Below are 23,064 nucleotides of genomic sequence, written 5' to 3'. Positions count from 1 at the left end.
TGCAATCTGTACTTTAATTTTCACAGCATTTCAAATTGAAGAGGACAGTTTTCAATTGTAACGCTAAGGAAGCTCATAATGGCTTTAGCACTTGAGAAAAAAACGAGAGGAAATTACAAACAGCCCTGAAGAGGAAAGCGGATCAGAATAAATGAAGAATCAGGTCCAATTAGTGCACATCAGAGAAAACACTAAGCTGAGAGAGCTAGCAGCGCTTCGTAATCGCAACTAATCACAAGCACATGCACACAAACATAACCCACTCAAATACCCCTCTTAAGTGTGACTCCACCTTTTCATCCTTGTCCAGCATAAACTTTTTCACATTAATTATGTAACAACTTACAACCACAAACTTTAAGATATACTACATCTTAAAATATATGTACTACATCACAGAAAATGTATTTTCTGTGATGTAGCAGAACAGGGTGGTTAAACGGAATGAAAATGGTTATTTTCAAAAATCTTCTACAACTAAAAGTATGAAACAAATGGCCTGCACTTGCATTCAGCTCTGGTGTAGAAGCAGCTGCACGTCTTTTGTAGCATGGCTTATCACTACTAGCACTTGGATTTAGGTCTGGACTTTGACTGGACCATTTTAGAACATCAATGTTCTTTGTCTTTGTCTGGCTGTATGAGGTTGTTTTCTTGCTGAAGGGGGGTAACCTCTGCCCTAGTCTTAACTCTTTTGAGGCAAGGTTTTTACCCCATATTTAGTCCCATCCATCTTCAATCAATTTTAATTTCCTGAAAACATTTCCAAAGTTTGGAACCAGATATCAGGCCGCATGGAGTCGTCTTTTAAATAAGTTGAATAAGTCACTGATTACTTTAAAACTAATAAAACAAAAACAAAAATGCAGTGTGACATGAATGTAACATGTAAAGCAACACAAAGAAATGTAGCAGTGTAGAAAGAACAGATACTTAATGTAAAATGTAGTGGAGTAAAAGTCGAAAGTATCCATGATTTAATCTATTTAAGTAAAGTACACATACATGAAAAATGTACTTAGGTAAATGGCCAGGCTGCGTTTTCCACCATATAACATTTTAAATTAAGACAAAAAGTTAGGTAGAAGTAGACCGGAACTACTTCTTTCATGTTTTCTGTGTTCCCTACATGTAAGTTTTCTATTTTGCCACACTACATTTTAGAATGATTTGATGTCCAAAGCTTCAGATAATGTTTACTAATAACTCTGCCTCCCTTGGCCTTCTTGATGCTGTTTTCTCACTAGGATACTCTAACCAACCTCTGAGAACAGCTCAATTTATTTTGAGATTAAAACATGTGGACCCAGCTGTGTCATACTCTTTCCATTTTCAAATGGTGTCTGGAAAAGCGCTACGTTTGCTGTTCAAAGCTTGGCATATTGTTTTATGACCTAAATCTCTTTTAACTTCTCTGCATCTTCATCGCCGACTTGTTTGCTGTGTTAGGAAAAATCTCAAATTTACCAAATTTAAATAAGAAGTCAAATTTGTTTTGTTTTTTTTTCCACTTTCACTAAAAATGTTAAAAGTATTTGAACAAAACTGTGTGGACAGCAGATAAAAATAAATTTTCCCAATTGTCCAATTTTTAGCATGTAAAGCAAAAACTAGATAAGTTTTCCAACAATTCTAATTTCCATTGTGTAAAATATCTCAAAAATGTATGTATAATATACTGTTTAACCTGTCACAAAAATCCCTGAAATCTTATTCTCTATTCAGACTTACTTCAATAGACTCAAATAGACTTCTAGGTAAACTATTCCTTTCTGCATTCAGTCTCGTCCTCTGCTGCTGCAACCATGCAAATCTCCCCAGTGAGTGACAAATAAAATATAAATTCATTCTGTCCTTAAACTAAACAGTTGTTTTATTGCCACCCCATTAATTTCACATTAATGTCAACTGTCAGCAAAGTTTGATGTATGAGCAGCTATCAGGAAAAAAATCTCTTTCATGACTGTCATCTGTTCCTGCTTTATGGGCTCCCTGAGCTGTGTCAGATCTATTGGTCCCTTTACATGCTTGTTCACATCAGCAACGCATACCCACAGTCGCTGTGGAAACCATTCAGTCTGCTGCGAATGCTCGCCAAATTATCTGAAGGGTCTGCGTCTCTCTCAGAGCAAAACAGAGAAAGAGGGAGGGAGGCTGGAGCTGTGTGTCATTTGTGTGGCTTACTGTGGGGGTGTGATGCTGCAGGTTGCTGCCAGACTGACTCTGCCGCACAGACAAACAGTGAAAAGAAAGAGCAACTGACAGGACCAGGAAAGGCCTTACTTTGTTTTGTTTTCACATACGCAATGAAAGATGGCCGGGTTTTGAAATGCTACTTGATTAAAACATGAGCTGATGTCAGAGAAAACACGCTACCGTTACTTGATTTTCTTATCTTCTGTGAGTCTGTTTGTGGACAAACACTCACACATCAGAGCCAAAGACTTTTACCTGAGTACAGATTGAAAATAACCCCAATTAAACGCCACAGCTGCAGTGTCAGGGCGAGAAAAGAGTGGGAGAGAGAGTGAAAGAATAAAAGGCGACAAAATAAAACATCACTGCCAAGCTCTGGAACATCAGACAAAACAGATTTTACGCTGACATTTGTGCCGGCAACAGAACAACTGCATGGCAATTTGCTCTGTTCAGTAGTAACTCCGTTACAACGCTGTGTTCTTGTGCAATGACACTACCCCACAGCCAGTATGCATACAACTCTATTGAACTGTTTCCAGATAAACAAAAAGTATAAAGAAAAGTGCATATAATGGAAAAGGACAAAATAACTGACTTTTAATGCTTTGTTTAAACAACAGAGCTGCATTCTGAAGATAACGTAATCCATTAAAGCTGCATTATGTAACTTTAAAAAGTATGTTCTTGACATATTTATTAAAATTGTCAAGAGCGCCTCCACTTCCCCCCTGAGCTACTGTTGTCATCTGAGGAAATGCACCACTCCCAGTCAAAAACGACCAGTCAGAACCAGGAGGAATATCTTAGCACTGTCAATCAACCTCCTGCACTTGCTACCAAATGTGCTAATAGAGCAAAAACAACTTGATCTGCTGGGAAATGTTGATGAAAACTCAGGCTAGTTAGCATGGCCATCAATGAGGATGGATAAACAGTTCTGTAATGGTCAGTGGTTTCTCCGCCATTAGCACAGGATCAAAAAAACTATTCCTGAATAGCAAGAATAGTTGCTATTCTTGTAACTGAGGGTACGAACATTATGATGGACAGTGCTTTCGAAGGACATCGAAAGCAGAAACAATCAGGTAAGCTGTGACGTTTAAAGGGTTCTCAGCTGGCGTAAAGATGTTCAAACTGTGCCAAGACAATATCTCTCACACCTTTACATCACTACTACCAACCGCTATCATTAATTCAAAGCAGAATGGATACAAGGTTTTATGTTTACACAATTCTGTCGTCACCATCTGAACATTGCAGCTAAAATCAGGACTCATGAGATCAGGTAACAGTTTCTGGTCTGTTGTCTGATCTGAGTAGACCTGTGCTAATTGGAGTCTCAGTTTTCCATTCTTAGCTGGCTGTGTATGGGCTCTTTGCACGTCAGCTTCCGTGTTCGGGGAAAAGCTGCTCGGTCGTTTCCGGTCTACTGAAAATGGCATTTTACTCTCGGTGCTTGTAGGGCTTGTCCAAGGTAAAAAAAATTAATGATGTACATCGATTCGAAGCCCCAACAAGTAAGCTGGAGAAAGGTTTTAAGATGTACGCCTCGTTATACATTCACAGATATGAAGGTGAGTTTTACTTCCTTTAAGCTATATGGCTAACATTAACTTTAGTATATGCTAGTAGGTAATATTCCAGGACGTTTCTTATAAAAATGTGCTATTTAAGTATCTAAACATTTTTATCAATTCTAACGGTTTGAGTTCAGCTCACTATATACTTTCAAAGTTGTTGCTTTTAGAAAAACGTCGGTGTTCCTTGAGGTCTGCGTGTTATTTTGTTTTATTACTTTTGTATGCTTCTTGTGAAGAGCTTAAATAGGATCGTGTTTACAGTGTGTGCAGACGGATCAGTTGCTCGGCTGTCTGGCTCTGGTCTGCTCACTCGTTCCCATAAACTCGCTCTTTCAGGCTGAATACAGAAGTGATTCCATGGAAATAACACAAGATGGCTCCTTTATTTACCATCCGTCTCCCCAGGTAGTTTTAGGCTGAAGAAGCTGATCCGGAGTGAAGTGAAGGCTGCAAACTTTGCTGTGCGGCGTTAGCTTTAACTGTTAGCGATGAATATTTACAAACCACATGTCCGGGAATTAAGGATCGCTAAGCGATTAATTCAGCAATCCACGAAAAGCCCATTATGTTTGTAAGACCACAATGTTCATAGTATTGCTTTATGTCCATCTGAAATACAACTTTATCTTTTCTAGCTGTCATGGTAACTCAAAGCGGAAACAAGAAAGACGCATTTCGCTCATGCAGATGTGACGTCAGCACCGTATGTGCAAAGAGCCCATTGCCAACAAACTCCAACTTTGAGGTTGTCTGACCTTATTTTACATTTTAGATGATTATTGAACTTCAGGTGATTTTAAAATCAAACAGTATCAAACTGTTGACTAATTACAAAATGTACATTTTCAAACATAGTTAAGTTAGCCATAAATAAATAAATGTCATATTCCTCCTCCACACAACATTCACCAATACAGCTGTGTAGGCTAAGCCAAAAAACTATGTATTAGTTTTATTATAGTTTCATTGGATTAAAAAAAATCCTGTAACGGAAAGTTTTGTTGAAAAGACACATAACAAAAACAAGCTTTTCTACTGAAAGCTTACATCAAATAGGTGATCCAAATCTTAGTTCCAAGATTTGGATCACCAAATTTACATCTATATGTAAATTTAAACGGTACATATAGATGAAAAATGATACATTTCATTGCATTTTTCTGGGATAGACAGGGATAAATGTGAATGTGAAATAGTCATAGACCTGCCTTTTTATTCACTTTTTCAGTAGCTTCATTCTCAGTAAAAACATTTGTGAATTGTAATTCCCCATGTGCCAATACTGGAGCAACAGAGATGTGACATTTCCACAACATTTCCAGTCCAAACTATCCCACTGCATATCACTAATTTAATGCACAAAGAACTGACCCAGAAACATCCAGCTGCTGGCTTGTTAGTACAAATCCAAGTTGCACAGGCATAAATTATTTAAATCCGCAGAGCTTTATTTCAACTTTGTAATTTAGATCACAAAGGCGGAGCTTCTGTTTTTTACAGAGCTGGAGATTAAGAAAAGTTCAGTTAAACCAGAAACTGCAGCACAAGCAACAGTTTCAGAAAACCTAAGCATTGTCTAGCAAAATGGGAACTTAATGGAGGCCTTGAAGTTGTTTGATTTTTGTGCTTAGGCTGATAAAATAGAATATTTTTATGTTGCTTCACTGGTCGTTGTTTTATTGTGATTTGCATTGTGTTATGCAAGGCTTGCTGCACATTTCCATATACCAATTATACAACTGTGAGATTATAACCCAACGCTGTCTTGAACTTCTCCACAGCTTCATCCCTGCTTACTGCTGTATAAATAAAGTTTGATTGATTGATATATATATATATATATATATATATATATATATATATATATATATATATATATATATATATACACTGAGATATAAATGCACTGAGGAAAACTCAAATTGTTTCCACTGGGTTTTATTTAGGGGTATCAGAGTCAAAAGCGGGTGTTTACAAATGCATTCTGAACCTTACTGATTGTTATTGGCTTCATGTTGGACTCAGGAAAAAAAAAATCCCATTTTGACACTTGGAAGTTTAAGCCCAAAGTCAGTAAATATTTTAACTTCTTAATAAAAACTAAAGTTCAGTAAATTGTCAGGGTTATTTTTTTGTTTGTTTTACAAAAACACATGTTGTTCCTATTTCATTTTTTAAAGATTCTTTTTAAATATTATTCTAGATCTGCAAAATGCACTACAAATGTGACACTTATTGTGAAAGTATTTTAATCAGATGGAAATGAGTACAGGAGTTCATTTTTGATGTCTCACCATGAAACACCAAGATGTTTTTTATTTGCCAACATGATTAGAGCCTTACATGACTTCTACTATAAAGATGGATGACAGAAAACATGTTATATAAGCTCTCATCATTTGAACATCATCTTTTGTTATTTGTTCCTACCTCTTAATAATATTTTTGAGTCTTTACCTCAAACTGTCTGTCTTTTCCAGGAGATCTTTGATCTGAGTGAGTTCTTTAAATAGAGATTTAATAGAACAATAGAAACTGAGGATAAATAAATATGCCAGCATAGTCTGCAGAAATGTTTCTATGAACTGAATTCAGTGCAGTCATCCCTTAAATGTAACATAATAAGAAGGTAGTCTAAGTAACAACACTGAAAAAGTAATCAATTTAGCAGGTTGAGTTTAATTCACAACATTTTCAGTGCTGACCACCACGGGGCCTGAGTCCCGCAACATGTAAACATGTCTCTGGTTCAACACACCTGAGCATCCACTCTAGTTCTTTACAGTCCTGCTAATCACCTGATTATATAAGTCAAGTATGACGAAGCAGAGACATAATTATCTAAAAGCTGCAGGACACCAAACTTCAAGGACTTAATAAAATCATCAGAGTCCTATTAGTATTTAATATGTGTCAATATTTAACATAAAACAGCAAATTTATGGATAAATATTTTAAAACACTTTAAATATAATAAAAGATGAAAAATAACAACAAAAAAATATAGTATATTCAGAATTTAAGCAGGGAAACCGTCACAGTCAAAGTAGAACTTGAGCTCTGAAAAACAATAATAAACTTGATGACAAAGCAGAGAAAGAGCATTTTCTAAATAAGGTAAAAGAGGAAGGAAATTCTCCTCCCAATGTTTATACACCCAGTCTGTGGAATGAGACACTTTTCTTTTCCCACCAGTACATCTTCCATTCTCACGTTCATGTGTCTCTCAATTAAAATCTGAGAGTACATCTGTTTTAGTAATTTTATTTAGAAAACGAAAGGTCTGTGAGGCGTTAAGAAACCCCAGATTGCGATGACCATAAGATTATCTAAGTTATTATCTCTGATTACGGTAATCTTATCTTCTTCATGAAGATACTTCATTAAGGCGTTCAGGTTAGGCCACTTTGCTGGCCAATCAAGAACCACGGTCATTGAAACAGGTATTAGTCCTGCTGGAAAATAAAATCACCATCTCTATCAAACTCGTCAGCCAAGGGACATTCAAAGAGCTTTCACATTTCCTGGTAGATGTTTGTGCTAAGCTTAGACCTGATGATACACATTGGACAAACAGCAGCAGATGGCATGACTCCCTGACTGTGGGAAACTCACTACTGGACCTCAAGCAACGCCTTCCTGCCGACACTAAACTTCTAATAAAATGCTAATTTTACTTTTAACTCAAAACAAGACTTTGGACACCTGAGCAGCAGCCAGTTCACTTTCTCCTTATTATTCTGATGTTACCTCTAATTTAGGAATATCTTAACACAAATAAATCTGTTGTAGCCCAAGACTTGGATATGTCTGTGAAAGGTGGCTCCTGAATTGTGAGGCTCTTTCTCCAGATGCAGTTTGTGCTTTGTGAATCTATAAAACCTGTGAATGGATTTCCTTCTCAGTCCTCTCAAGGCTGCTTGTATCTGTGTTGCTTGTGCACCTTTTTGTGCCACACGTTTTCCTTCCACTCAACTGTAATATTCTGAACAACACGGTGGTAGAAAAACGGCGCACAAGCTACCACAGTGATGACTTGGACATATAAAACCTCAGCTGTGTGTTACTTAAGCACTAGGAAGTTGAGGGGAATGAAAAACTGTGTCTCTATGTCTTGTACAAACAAAAAGTATGAATGCTGTTCCTAATTATTCAGATGCATCTGTTTAACTTTCTCTGTCACACTTTTAATTTGATTTAGGAACATTCAATCTGAGTGACTAAATGTTTGGGATTTTTTGATTTTAAAGACCTTAATAAATTAATAAATGAGACGAAATAATAAATAAAAAAAATACCTCACCTGTTTCTCCAGCGCTTCCTTCCCGGTCGTGGATATTTTTGGCGCAGGCGTGCGCTCGCAGGTGCATCCTTCCAACAGGTAAATCCCAGCTGGTCGCGCGCTCTGCTCGTTCTCGAAGTAGAACAGTACATTCTGGTAGAGGGCGAAGAACTTCTCCGACCACCGGCTGTTCTCCGCCGTCTTCTTGCTCAGGTAGCCGCGCTTGGTGCCCTCTTTACGCGCCACCACCGACAGGAACAGTGCGTGCCCTTCGTTGTAGCGGACGCTCTTCTGCATTTTTGCCGCGCAGCTTGAAAGGCAGAGGGAAGAAAGAGGGAGCTTTCACCGAGAGCCCATGGTCCACGCGGGCTTCATGTAAAACTTTCCCACCGAGAAGCGCCTCAGTGGCGCCGTGGCGCACGGAAAAGTTGCCGCGGTGACGGAAGCGCAGCAGCGGAGGAACTCATTGTAAAGATGCGCCGATCCAACACGCAGTTAATAATAAAGCCATGGTTCTCTCCTCCAAGAAGAAACGACTGTAAGAGCAGGAGGGGGAAACCAGACGAAGAGAAAGAATCACAGAGGCGACGCGCTGTAATCCGCTTTGGCAGCGGTTCACTCTGTCCCTCTCTCTCCTGCGCTCAGTCTCTCAAGGTCTCTCTATCTCTCTATCCGTCTCCCTCTCCGTGATGCGCGCGGATCCTGGAGTTGGTGGATTTAAAGGCGGAGCGAGAGTTGCTTGTTTCTCCGGGAGAGTGAGAGATGAGAGCTGAAACTCACAGAGATCCTCAGAGGCAACTGTTGATTTATCTCTGCTTAACAAGCAAATAAAAATAACAAGAACACAAGTTGTTGCTGGTATTTTTTTCTTTTGCATTTTCGACTACAGTTCTGTTTTTCAACTCTCCATCCTTTACTCTAGTTAGTAAATAAAATCCACCTGTGTTTAAATCTCGGCATAAATACAGCTGTTAAATGAAGGCCTAAGAAAGGGGTGTCCAACCTTTTTGTCACGTGGGACAAAATCGTTGTCAATTTGCAGGTCTAGAGGGAAAAAAAGACTAAAACCAAGCAAATAAAGCTGGAGTTTTTTTTGTTTGATATAAAGTTTGTTGTATTAACAGAATTGCATCTAATTTTCAAATACTTTTTTGGCTCGGTTTTGACAAATTTCTTTCTCAGTCACACAAATCGGATTTGGATCAATTTTTTTGGAAAACGTTTCGTATATTTAGCCACTTAAAAGCTGATTTTTTGTTGCAACAAAGTCAGCAATTGAGTAACAATCTCCGCATAGACGAGGTTATACTTCTAAACAATTGTTTGTGAAAAGATTAATGCTTTGTATTTACTTAACATTTTCCATTGTATGAAAAATATGTTGGTAAGAATTTTATCCAGGTGAAAAATAAAAAGTTTGATAAAAAGTTGAACTGCAGCCGAGGCCTGCAGACAGATCAGGGTCAATGTGGGGGCGTTTATCACAGGGTTGCATTCTGAAGTAATACCAAAAGCATTCAGCATCTTGGATATAACTGAATATGAAACTGACTATATGACTGGACTGGGCTGAATTGCATTCATATGCATTTGAACTGAGACGGACTTGTCTTTTAAAGTGCTTCGCGATTGTTGCAAACTAGTCAAAGTAGAGTTGAAGTTTCACATTTTATGCGTCAGGTACTTTTGATTCCTTTTCCTTTGCAAGGAAAAAATGGGGGGAAACAGAGTTTATGCCTTAATGGTGGAACATTTCCAATAGTGTTGCGTGATGTTTGGAATTAATTTTGGAATTTTAGTTTTATTTTAATCATGTATTAAATTTGCTTCCAAGTAAGACATATTGGATTTACATAAAGCCACAAAATGTTCTTCAGTCAGATCTTATACAAGAAATTTATAAAATATAATTTTAAAACTGTCAATGCCTAACTAAAATGATCTTACATGAGTTGGGCTGCTTAGTCTATTATGGTGGAGATCGAGGGGATATTATCATTAAACACCATCATCATAAATGCAAACTGCTGAAAGCATAATTGTGTTCTAAGTTGTACTGGCGTTTTATGCAGTCCATGCAATTAGTGTGCATGCAATAAAAAAACGCTCAACTGTGTACCAAATAAAAAGGGGTATGTTATTAAAATGCTCCACGAGTCCAGAACCGTTCAACAATAAGTGAAGACTTCCAATAATCGCATTTTGTTTCAATTTAGCTCGAAACAAAAGCAATAACAAAGAAATTAAATTTAAACATTAGGATTATTTGAATGCATTCCACTTTACTTGCACACTCCTGTTTTTTAAAAGAATAATGTGTTTCCAAAGTCTCAGCAATGAATCCATTGTAATGATTATTATTTCAATGTTGGCCAAGAGAACTCCAGTTTAAAGGTAATAAAATAAGGCAGGTATGGCATTTTTCTTTATTTGATTGCTGAATAGATGGACACCACACAGTTGTACATAAAATGTGACCCTTTAGTATCAACTATTGTGACAGCTACCAGAACCTGAGGGGCTTGAAACTGCATAATCAACAAGCTCCTTTAGAGAGAAAAAGACTCCTGTGTGAACATTAAAAATGTTCAATCATTGATGGCACATCATTTATTTCTTGGAAGTGTTTCCAGTTCGATGGTTGTTGAGACATCAAGAGTTTGACTGCAGCCACTTTTCGAGGGAGGATTTGTCACAGATGCTCCAAAGAGCTGAGAGAAGTTTCTGATACTTCCTGCAGAGACACAGAAACACACCAAAAAATTAACCATCCTGGACTAGAAAATACTGTGTTTCCTTTAGATATTACGGAAACAAAAATGATGCAGTTTCAAACATTTATGTAGAAATAAAAGGAAATCTACACTTAACTCCTCTCTGTTTTTTGTTGGACATACGCGTCTAATATAAACATACTCTGATTGAGTGGCTGTCTCTGTGTGTGTGGGCGTGTGTGTACATAGTGTTGACATTTTTTTAATGTGGTGGAGAGGTTAGGGGATAAACAGCCATGCAGCAGCCTGTATGTTATATACAGAGAATGACATATACAGCAATATGCTGATTTATTGCTAAAACACCAACAATTATCCAATCCTCCATCTCATCACTCAGCACTAAGCTGAATTTGAGACACACAGGAATTGTGTGTTGAACTCCAGCAGAGAAGCCTTCTGCGTCAGCATCAAATAGATGGATTTTAAATTTAATATACAAACTCAGTGAATGTGTCCAAAGTCATTCAGAACATTTTTTTGCACTTCAGCTTCTTCACAGAGAAGCCTTTCCGTCAGAAAGCTGATATCAGCACCTCCCATGTTCATCCAGCTGAAATGACTGTGGACTCTGGTGGCTTTGAGGACAGAATACGTTGTCTTCAGCTTTAAGAGAGCAAATCCAACCAGATGGCAACGTAAATTATTAAAACTCTAATAATACTTTACTATTATTAATGTAGGCCTCTTTTAGGGAGTAAAATTTACTTCCCACAAAAAAATAAACTGCAAATACCTTTGTGACTGCATAGATACAAAATGTGTCTTTTAACAATCAGAACTAAAATTTCTAAAATATATATATATATTTCACTTCTCAACTTTGAGTATATATGATTGTAATACACAGAAAAATACAGTGGTATGAAAACGTCACCTCAAATTTTTTATATTTTTGGCTATTTTGTCACATCTTAATGTTTCAAATCAACCAGATTTGATTCTCAAGAGAAATCTAAGTGAACACAATGCACTTTTTAAATGTTTTCATTCATTAAAAGAAAAAACATATTCAAAAAGTTAAGTTAAATATCACTTTGTCACTAAACATTACGAGCCACATTAAGTCCTGATTACTAATAAACTTGTAAAATCACAACATCCACTTCAATAACCCTTTCTAGCAACAAAAGGTAGGTTAAAAAATGCTCAAAAAAATCAAGAACACCAAATGTTCTTGATTTAAATGTAAATTGCATATTTGTGCAAAGCTAAATGTTCTTTAAATCAAGAATCAAGAACATTAAAGAACCAAAGTATTTGACATGGGAATAGTTCCAAAGCCATTTCCAGGGTCTTGGGACATCAGTGATCCAATTTCAGAGCCACAAATGGAAAAAACATCCAACAATTTGTAAACCTATCATTGAATGGCAGTAGCCAATATTCAACGACTCACCCAGAAAGTCACAAAGTAACGCAGAACAACATCCAGGTGTTTATGCACAAATACACAAACGCATTTCATGCATTTTAAAAAAACAACCATGCTCAGTTACAGAATTCAAAAGTATGCTGTTCTTAATAACTGTATAGTATTTTTTTTCTTATGTTTTTTTCCTTACCCGTTATTTTTCAGTTTTTATAGTTTTTATCGTAGTTTGAGTATGCATTCTTCCATTTGCTGCTGGTACACTTGAATTTCCAAACTGTGGGACAGTAAAGGATATTTCTATTCTGTTTTATTCTATTGCACTGCAAATGATCGTGGTACAAGAATTAGAAGCTGGTCAAAAATGGCAAACACAATGAAGAGTTTCAAGGCCAAAACCACTGCATACTAGAAGTCTCTAGAGACACTTCTAAGAAAATATTTAGTGGAAAAACAAAGAAAAGCAAATTGAACTTTGTGGAAGATGTGCCTCCCGTTCTTTCTGAAGAACATTCAACAAACTTAAACTCAAGCACACTTGAGTCACAAAGCTGATCCTATCTAGACCACCTCTGAATGACTCATTAAAGCCAAAACAAAGGTTTTGAAGTGGCCTAGTCCAAGACTGAACTCAAATCTGATTGAGGTGTGGTGGTGTCACCTTAAATAATTGCATAAAACAATTATGAAAAGAAGAGTGTGTTAAAATTCCCCCATGGTGAAAAAAAAAAAATCAAGCAGGTGACTCAATGTGAATACTTTTTCACAATGAGTCGTGTTGGTTTTTGTTAAATATTTTGAAATTAAATCATATGTTGAAATGAAAACTACTCCTAGCATATTTCAAAGTAGTTTTGCCTGATTAAAATGTGATTGATGACCTAAGTGTGACAAATCAGGCAAAAATGGAAGAAATCTGTACTATGCTTTTTAGTTGCATCTTTTCACAGATCTGCATATTTGTGCAAAGCTTAATAATATAGAAGTCAGAATTCAGCATAAAATTTCACTGCAGCTCATACAGGGTCAAAAAACATTCATTAAAAATCAGGCATGACAAAAGAAACCAATTTATTTTATTCAGTTCCAGATATTTAGACACATTAGAGCAAAAGACTCAATTACAGAGACTCTGCTGCTGCCATCTCTCTTTGAAATGTATCTGTTACTCCAAGTAAAGCCATTTAAAACAAAGCTGCTTCATTAACACCTGCTGCAGCTACTTAAGGGGAATTTTAAGCATCTCATGATGACAAATCTTTCTTCTGTAATCTTGTGCCATTCGCATCGCTCCCTATTTTCCAGGAAGAGTGGCACATTTTCCGGTTCAAATGTGTGAACTCAGGAATAAAATCAAGTGCATTTGAGTGTTGAAGTTTAAATAAACGTTAGCTTTTGTTTATGTCTATAACATTATGATAGAGCCATATCTTTGAGTGTCAATCTTGCATTTGAGCTTTAAAATATTTAAATAATTTGGGAACTGAGATTTATACTGAGCTCATAAGATTTCGTGCATCACTCTCAGAATGGTTAAGAGCACACAAGGAGCTCACACTATGCACACCATAAAAATACAGACTGACTTGACATGCACAGAAGGTGTCTCCTTGAAGAAAATGTCAGGGTGGCTATGTGTGCGTTACCTCCTGGCGTTGACCATGTGCTCCAGCTCTTGGGCTTTACAAGAGGCGGTGTGTAGTATCGGGTCAGGAACGTCAGCCAGTCGCGCCACATTCAGGCCGTAGCTTCGGCCCGCAGCTCCTTCGGTTAACTGATAGAGGAAGGTGATGAACTCTGGCTGAATCTCTCCATCTGACAACAAACCCAGTGGCATAAAATCTTAGAGATTACCTATTATGTTTCCCTGAACAGTGTAGGACTGTACAAAACATGTTCATTACATTTTTTGCACAAAATCAGACATACATAATGCAGTTTTGCTAAAATCCGACTGGGTGTTTTATGTTTAATGCTTGAACTCTTTTGAGAAGCAGTAGATAACCAAATGGAAGTACAAAAATGTGCACAATGTGTATTTTGCATCATTAATCCCCTTTAAAGTGCAAAAATGAATCCTGATATAAACAACCATGTCTATGTTTTGCACAATCTAGCAACAGGTTTATGGTATTACAGCAACGTTAGCATAAAAGTGGAAACGTACCATCAGCATCAGTTGTGACGTCAGGCTCATTAAGTAAGAAAGCCATGTGGAAGTTGGACACATGTTGAGGATACACCTGCTCCAACTCGCACAGAGGAGGATAATGGGTCACAAACAAGGTGAAGGACTTCACCTGTGAGAGAGAAGAGAAAGTATAGGATTACTCTCCAGGATGGTCCAATCAACAGAACCTGTAAATGTTAAGTTCTGCACAATCAGGTTCAAATGAGTGGAGTTGGGTTTTTCGAGAGGATTCAGTGAAATGAGGCCGATTTTTATTTTTTTTTACCTCAAACTGCAAAACATTCCTGATAAAAATCTTTCGACCTGTAAGGAAGCAGTCACATTTCATGCTTGAGGATGACAACCTGGTTGGAAGTGGAGCCTCAAAATGCAAGACGAATCAGAAGGAAGGAAAAAAAATATCCTTTATTCAAATGAAAACTGCACTTTAATTTAAACAGTATGTTCATCAGCTGATCAAAAGATTAAACTTGTGCATAAATCTGACTTTAGTGTAATTCTCTATAAGCCATTCTTTCCCCGATGGCAAAGACAAAAAGGTTTTCTGTCTCTGAACTTGACAGTTTCTGAGATTTGCCTGACACAGTCAGACAGTTGTCTTAAACTTCCTAAAACATCTTAAGGGAAATAAGACAAAAGGTCATGTAGTAGATAAACAAGGACACCACTGTTTACTGTATTAATGTAAAAAAAATTTACATTAATACAACATTTGCATTAAAGAGAAACCTTTGTTTTTGTTGTCTGTTAGACTCATGATGTTAATAAAATACAACAATCTGAATGTTGGGTAAATTGTGCTCAGGCTGCTGATTATAATTTGTTCCTAATGTAATTAGAAGGTTTGTAAACTTTGTTTTTGTTGGTAATCAATGAACCGAAAAACTAAAAATTTCTATGTGAGCTTTATGTGAGAGAGAAAGACACAAACACAAATTAGCCACTTTGTCTTGAAATTGAACTACCAATCAGAGTAAACATCCAGTTTCACTGTGGGTGTGTGTTCAACACACACAGACTTGTTGAAGCCAAAGGTTAGGGCTCAAGAGATTAAAAACGGCATAACAAATTTGCAAGCTTCGCGTGACTGAAGAGGCAGACAAAAAAAAATAAGTATCACAACAAACAGAAACTCCAGCTACCTGAGGAGAAGTTGATACCAGAATCAACACAACACCATCATCGGTCCATTCACTCCCACACCTGTCCTTATCTTCATCCCATGAAACGCTATAAATATAACGACAGGATAGGAATGACATGATGGAAAATTTAGCAACACTGACACCCTAACATTTCAAAACAATAACAGCCTTTTCCAAGTGAATGCAATAAAAAGTCTTTAGGATGAAACAACTAAGGCATACTGTCGATTTCTCTTTTAGCTGCGCATTTGAAGAATGCCACCTTTATTTAGCTAAAAGTTAACAGATGATATCTAAAAGCAATATTTGCTTTCTTGGGTCTCTGTATAGTGAATATACAACAGCTTGAGAAAACTATGCAAGATGCAGCTACAAAAAAAAAATGTAGCATCAACATTAACATTGCTTTTATTCTCTGTCTTTGCAACCAGCAAACAGCATTTTTGAAATAATAACCTGTACACTCACTGCTTATTTATTTTCTCCCGTACAGTGTTCTCACTTATTTTGTTTTGTCACTCAATGCCTTCCGTATTCAGCCTCTCTAATTCTCCTGCCTTTGGGTGCAGACACTAAACTCAGCTTTTCAGGCTCTGAAAAAAATGACCGAAGTGAGAGGAGCTCTTCACCTCAGCCAGAGGTGAAAGATACAGAGAGGCAACATGATTGAACCCTGGAATTAATGGCTCCACGTGAAAACCACAAAGCAAGTGGTGCACACAGTCAGTCACTTACTCAGGCCGCTTCAGACATCTGCAGAAACATTTCACTGGTTAGTGCATCTCTCTGAAGGCGGTTTCTAAAAGCTTTTTAGTAAAACAGATGCATTACCTTCTTCTGCTCACATTAGTGAGGCAATCAAGCAAATGGAAAACACAGTACAGAGATACTGTTAGAGAAATCCTCTCCTACGTTTTAGGAATTGTTGAAACCAAGTCATTATTGGCACACATAGTTTTAGATGCAGTGCTTTTAATACTTAGTAAAATAGACATTTGCCACATTCACATAATTTTTTTTTAGGTCTAAATGATATAAATGTTTTTCATAGTGACAAAGATTGCACCTATTTTTTTCTGTTCTTAAAAAGTTTTTATTTTGCATTTGATTCATATTTAAATATGAACTCTTGACACATAGTTTCACCAAATACATCATTTTAACTCATCTGTATTTTAGCCAGGGAAATGCAATTATCTTTTTCCAAGTAGATACCCAACAGAACAACTGGTCAAACTTATTAAAAAATAATCAGGTGCTAAATCCACTGTTGCATCTCGGCTCCACAAAGAGGTCATTGTGGTTCCTTTCCTCGGTAATTGGAAAAAAAGAATATTTAAAAGCAAAATCCGTCTCCCACTTAGTTTTGTGGTCACAGACTTTGTTAGTTAATATTGCACTGAACAGAATATTAAAGTCTACAGCTGATGAGAATTTGTTGTTAAAGTCATACAGTTTAAAGCTGTGTGGAGATAAAGATGTAAAAGCAGAACAAACCTGAGAAAATTGTGATATCATAGCAATAAAATTCACAATTCTGGCTGGACATGGGACAGCTTTAATGGAAGAATTGTTGAATTGCTGGTTTCCTGTCACAGTTTGTAAATTCAATAAGGTGAAGTTTGGAACTTCATGAAAGTGATATTGTTTTGTTAAAACATTCAGCAATCTCCAAGTTTCAGCCATTTGATCCAGATCCTCACTCTCAGACGAATAGATGTTGATTTTGAGGTTCAGGAACAATAAAAGAACCGTCAAAGCTCAAGCCCATCAAACTGGATACAACAGTATCCCTGCAATATGATGAGTCAGGGACAAAATGGATCAAATGAAACCAAGGAGCTTGACTGTGAGAAGCATCCAAAGAGAAGAAAGATAATGAAATGCAAACTGAAACTTTTGACATAGCTAAAAATTGTAGCTGTCTACATGGCCAAGCTAAATTCCCTCTTGAGAAAAGCTTTAGGTTGAGGAGAGATATGCTGAACTGTTGGCCCATTATCACAAGAAGAATATTTAGAAAAGTCATGGTAAGGCTTTTGAACACAAGAATACCACCTGTTATGATGGCAGAATCTTTGTCAAGGACCCCCTAATAGAACATTTACACGCTTCAAAATATACAAAGCATACTATTAGAGCAAATATTTCATAATCTCCCATTTTCTCTTATGTTTCTTTAATCATCATTCTTATGGACGTGGAGCAGAAAAGAAATAATTTGGGTCTGTCAACAGATGAGGTTTCACTCCCACATGCTTCCACCTGCACTGTTAAGATTCAACAAGAACAAATCAATAATCAACATGCACAAATAGAAAAGTCTTCTCTTGCACTAAAGGCTACAAACAAAGCAGGATTTCCGGATGGAGGCTGGAATCTGAATAATAATCTAATTGGGTTCTAATGGCAGCTCGTTACCAGAGAACCTCAGGGTGCCCCGAGAGCTCCACTCTGCAGAGCAATAATCTGATCACATTAGTGTTGAAACAATTAATTGATTAGACAATGATTAAAAGATTCATTAATGCAGAATTTTATTAATAAAACAATTGTCTCATCACATTTAAGTTGAATGGATACCTGTTTACCTGGGTATTTGTCTCACAAGCAACTAAAAAAGGGCAACAGTTAAGACTTCAATAAGAAGAGATTTTAACATTGCAAGTCACCATGTATACAAATCAGCACAAGTAATGTAAACCCATATCTGCAATGTTTACAAACAAAAAAGAGGAATCAGAGGTGCGTGAGAGAGAAAGTCCAGATGTGTTCAGTTTACAGTTTGTTGCTTTGGATAAAACATCTGACACGACGCTAATCTTTCACAGCCATACGCTGACTCTGCACTGTAAAAATAAAAAGTTTCCATGTAGGATACCTGACTGTCCATTAACTCTCAAAAGCACACAGCCTGGTTTAGGGAGCCTATTAAAACTTTTGATTTTTTAAATTTATATTGAAATTGATTTCAATCACAATCCTGAATTATTATGCAACTTATACCAAACAAAACGTGGCACAAGAACAATAATGGAAACAGATGCAAAAAAGAAGAAAAAAAAAAGAGACTGGTCATAAATGTGTTCATTCGTCATGAAGCATATAAGACCTTGAGTGACTGATTATTAAAAAGGGCAAAAATATGACAAGTTTTAATAAAATGCTTTTAAAAAAGACTGACTTGGCACTATTATTATGGTTTCATTGATGGAGTTCTTTGAACTGTATAACTTCAACTTAAAGTTTTCACAGCAACCCTAAATGGGAAAGTCGACGACAACAAAGCAAATGGATTACAAAATATTTAATTGGTTACTTGAGATTCAAACACAGAGAAATACAGTGTGAACTCTAGGAAACCCAGGTGACTTGGTTTGTCATAATTAGACAATGCAAAATGTGCCATAAGTTAACTTTATTATGGTAATGTTGTGTATTTGTGGGGGTTTTTTTTGTTTTGTTTTTTTGTTTTTATCTTAAGGATATTTAAACTTAAAGTGGTGGTAAAATACTTATAACTTGAAAAACATAAGAATAAGTATTTTCTTTTATTTCTTTTTTTTTTTCTTTTTCTTCTTCCTTTTTACCTTTTATGGTGTTGAACCACAAGCTGCACTCACTCAAAAACCTCCACACCAGTTTTTTCAACAAAGTCAGAACTTTAAGACATTTGAAAAAAATCTAAAGCGGTATTAAAAAAAGCACAAAATAAACTTTGCACTAAACTCGTGTGCATGAATGTACTGGAGGCAGAAACGAGTACAGAGAGCTTAGAAGAAAATGTGTTTGGAGTTCTGTGCATCAGCATGAACACATCAGAACATTTACTCCCACATGCAGGGATTTGCTGCACAAGATATTTATCCATTAGTGTGAAGCTCTTGGTCTTTTTGTTTCCAAGGACATGATTCCCTCTTTGCAAACGTAGTTCTTTCACATGCAAATGCTGAGTCATAGAATCAGGTCCAGATGACCCGGGACCCAACGTGCATCCCAGAGAACAATGTGAGCTTCTTCTTTTTGAACATTAATAAAGACACAAAGAGCCGGCATCATGCCAGTAATAGAGCAACTTTCACCAGATCTTTTTAATTTTAGAGAACCTCTCCTCCCTACTCGGCAATGCTTCCAGGCTCTCTCGATTATTGAGACGTGCTGTGAAATCCATCCATACTCTTAACTATTCTCAAATGGAAAGGTGTGTTTCTATAACAACTGAGATCAAGAAGGAGTAGTCCGGCTTTTGACGTTAACATTAAGCGTCTGCATAGCAGGGAACAGGAGGGGGAGGAGTGGGAAGTCAAGGAGACAGCATGAGAAACCCAAGCAGGAAGCCAGAATTGAAAAGAGGCTTCTTCCCATATCACATAACTTCTTTACTGCCCTTTTGTTTTCTTTTCTTTTAATAGCGAGATGTTTTCTTATAAATCAATCCCGTTATGCAAGGTAGAGAGCGTCCTCCTGCAGCCAATAAAAGATCCCTGCTGCATAAATGACTACTGACACATTTCATTCCATGGTCTCCTGCAGAATTACATAACTCCCATGATTCCATCCAAGATTAATGCAAAACCGGCAAAATATAAAAACTGGAGGGAAGTTTTTAAAGATGCATCCTAACTCATCCATTTTTATCCATAGCAACCAAAACCTGTTGGAATAGGATCTTAGAAAACAGAATTAACCCACAATAAAATACCAGAGCTCCCAAATTTTATCCAGCTGTTCACTTTCGATTACACATTAACCAGAAGGAAAGTCAAACTCATGAAACCAAAGAAAAGCGGCTGCAGCTGTAGAATAAAGTAACCACTGCACTCTGAGGCTTTAAGTCCTTTTTTAAGCCCCTTCTATTTATTTCCACTCCAAAAACACTGAAGCAGACATAACAAAGCTTCAAGATGTTTAAGCCAAACTAATTTAGTATACTCAGTTAGTATATGAATGAGAAGAGCAATGCAAAGTTTGAAAGGTTGTTTCCCAAAACAGAGTTTGCAGCCATAAAATCCTATTTGCTTAGCAAGGCTGGTGTCAATCATTCCCTATGGAACCATTTATGTTTTCTTACTGAAAAACAAAAGCCTAAAGGTGGGGGAATGAAGAGGATTATGTTTATCACTTTGATGTGCTCCTGCTTTGATTAGTGTATGTGTGTATTGAGGTCAAGGGCGTAGAATTCATATTGTTCAATGGCCTCATTTCTTTTAAAATAGAAAAAAGCACCTGAAAGAATGCATGACTGAACCTACAACTTTAAAACATCCAATGTAATCTAAGCTCTAGTGAGGACAACTGAACTTATTTAAGACTTTTTAAAACCTAAAGCTAAGATTCTCAAATGCAAGAATTTTCAGGGCTTTCAGAACCTTGCAGATTTTTTTATGCACTATTACTGCCCCGATGACAAAAACAATCTAAACAGAATCAACTAAAACAGTAATATTTTTCATCACAGCAGTTAAAAAACAAATGTTTCAAACCCAAATTAAATGCAAACTCAGTCAAGTCGTGTTTGGTCATCTGATATAGCAAATCCCTTTTTTCCAGCATAGAGGAAACTAATACCAGACACAGACTCTCTAGTTTGCAGTACCCAACATCACAAACATCAGGAGTAAGCAAGCTAGAGTATTTTAAGTTTCTTGACATTTCACTAAATTCCAGAGTATTTTTAAAGACAACTTACAGAACCAGTCTCGCAATATAAACCGATATCACCTAATATCCATGCATAACCAGTAACGTTATCCACTGGTTACTGGCTGCTCTATCCATATTGCTTTGAGCCATAAAGCTGAATTTAACAAGTTTCCAAAATTAAGATTGTTAAAAAGTTTACAATTGTAATCGTAATAATCCACAGATATTTCACAATTTAAGCCTGTGATGCATCCTAAAGAAACATGCATGAAGCAACTGCAGCAACATGCCTTCTCCATTCAAACCTAAAATTAGTTAATAAGCCACGATCCTGTAGAGTTGAGTTGAAATTGAATTTGTATCTTAGAAGTAAATTCTGCAAAACATTTGAACAATTTCTCTCAACAGAGCTCTGTATTGAGTCTATACTTCCGTGGGGAAACTTACTGTCTGTCCACTAAGGAAAGCTGATTTTTAAGCATTTGAATATAAGCACAATAAAATGTAAGATAAATGAGATGCCAGCAAATGCTTAGCACCCCCAATCCCAGAAAACTACCTAAGTTCTTAGAAGAGGTTCTTGTTGTGGAATCGCACATTTAGACTTATTTCACCAGATAAAGTCACATCCTCACAGCACACTTGCAGCACTTCAGGAGACAGACTTTGCTTTGATGAGAGATATTGTGGCATTTTAATATTACAAGATTTTATGATAACCTTTACCACATATTCGTTTTACAAAGGCCAGTTTACACCTGGCACAGCTGATAGTGACAGGTGCGAAAGAGAAGAGCAAGAAAAACGCTGGTAGATGTCATCGCTCCGGTAGCACTTTCCTCATATTGTGAAGATCTACTCTGCACTTATTGATGTGATAAAATCTGACAAAAAGAAGCAGGACATATTTCATAAACAATCAATAAGACCAAATCTGGATTCCTAATTCCCAGCATGCTTGACGGTGGCCAAAGATTATGTCAATGATTTTCTGTCAAGGGCAGTCAGTTAATAATTAATTAATTAATAATCCTCCCTTTTTATCTGTTTTTTGGATTTCTATGAGCTATTAATTATTATAAACAGACCATAACAAATTATTATAGAGTATGTGTGTAATGATGAATACCTTTCATCATGAGCAGCATAGGATTTAAAAGAAGCCGAAACAATATTATATAAAGAATTTATCCATTTGGATATCAAGGGTTCACCTTTATTTGTTTCCTTTTCTGTGACATCTTTCTGTCTTAGTATTAATGTTGCTCATTCTTCTCTGCATGTCTGCTTATTGTGGGCCTCAGTTGTTAAAGTGCTTTTGGGGGCTTAATTTGTGTCTACAATAAAATTGTTGGTACAAGTTGCATCAAGAGGTTGGTTAACCCAGCGGTTAACTGGGATAGTCAACCATTATACTTTTCCCAGTCATAAGCACAGATAAAAACCAACTTACATCTTTGATGAAGTATTCCAGGGTAGCGTAGGCAATCGCAATCCCGTCATGAGTGCTTGTGCCCCGTCCGAGTTCATCGAGGATGACCAACGAGCGTTCTGTGGCTTGAGATATGATCTCTGAGGCCTCCGTCAACTCCTCCATGAACGTGCTGCGGCCTTTGAAGATGTTGTCCGAAGCCCCCATCCTGAATATCAGGCAACAGAAAATAAAGTTTGCGACAAACCAGCCCAACTCAAAAGTCTGTCCAGTTTCCAGGTATTCAGAATATGATTTCACCAAGTACTCCTGATAGAAATAAAAACGTAATGTTTACATCTGTCAACAAACTACAAAAATGTTTATTGGCCTCAACATTAAAACAATCCTCATTCACTGAATTGATGGAATTATTGAATGAAATTTAAAATTCTATCTATACTTTT

General features: G+C 36.8%; 2 protein-coding genes across 5 annotated transcripts in view; both read right to left on the bottom strand.

Annotated features, from left to right (window-relative positions):
* The window catches only part of rasgrf2b (Ras protein-specific guanine nucleotide-releasing factor 2b), a 66,803-nt gene extending 57,964 nt beyond the window's left edge, over positions 1 to 8,839 (bottom strand). Inside the window, exon 1 of one of the 2 annotated variants that reach the window (XM_044109234.1) lies at positions 8,083 to 8,839. In XM_044109234.1, the coding sequence (XP_043965169.1) occupies positions 8,083 to 8,358 (276 nt within the window). In that variant the 5' untranslated portion in view covers positions 8,359 to 8,839. The remainder of the gene's footprint in view (positions 1 to 8,082) is intronic. The other variant, XM_044109243.1, reaches the window with a different exon arrangement.
* Positions 8,840 to 10,473: 1,634 nt separating this feature from the next.
* The window catches only part of msh3 (mutS homolog 3 (E. coli)), a 41,844-nt gene continuing 29,253 nt past the window's right edge, over positions 10,474 to 23,064 (bottom strand). For 2 of the 3 annotated variants that reach the window (XM_044109207.1, XM_044109216.1), the window contains 4 exons: positions 22,640 to 22,826; positions 14,375 to 14,507; positions 13,854 to 14,022; positions 10,474 to 10,795 (listed from right to left, as the gene is read on the bottom strand). In XM_044109207.1, coding sequence (XP_043965142.1) covers positions 10,714 to 10,795; positions 13,854 to 14,022; positions 14,375 to 14,507; positions 22,640 to 22,826 — 571 coding nt within the window. In that variant the 3' untranslated portion in view covers positions 10,474 to 10,713. Of the gene's footprint in view, positions 10,796 to 13,853; positions 14,023 to 14,374; positions 14,508 to 15,503; positions 15,629 to 22,639; positions 22,827 to 23,064 lie in introns of those variants that run through there. The other variant, XM_044109225.1, reaches the window with a different exon arrangement.

This window comes from Gambusia affinis, linkage group LG03 (genome assembly GCF_019740435.1).
Source record: "Gambusia affinis linkage group LG03, SWU_Gaff_1.0, whole genome shotgun sequence".
Classification (NCBI taxonomy): domain Eukaryota; kingdom Metazoa; phylum Chordata; class Actinopteri; order Cyprinodontiformes; family Poeciliidae; genus Gambusia; species Gambusia affinis.
The sequence above is the reverse complement of the archived record's forward strand: the minus strand, read 5'-3'. Positions and strand labels throughout refer to the sequence as shown.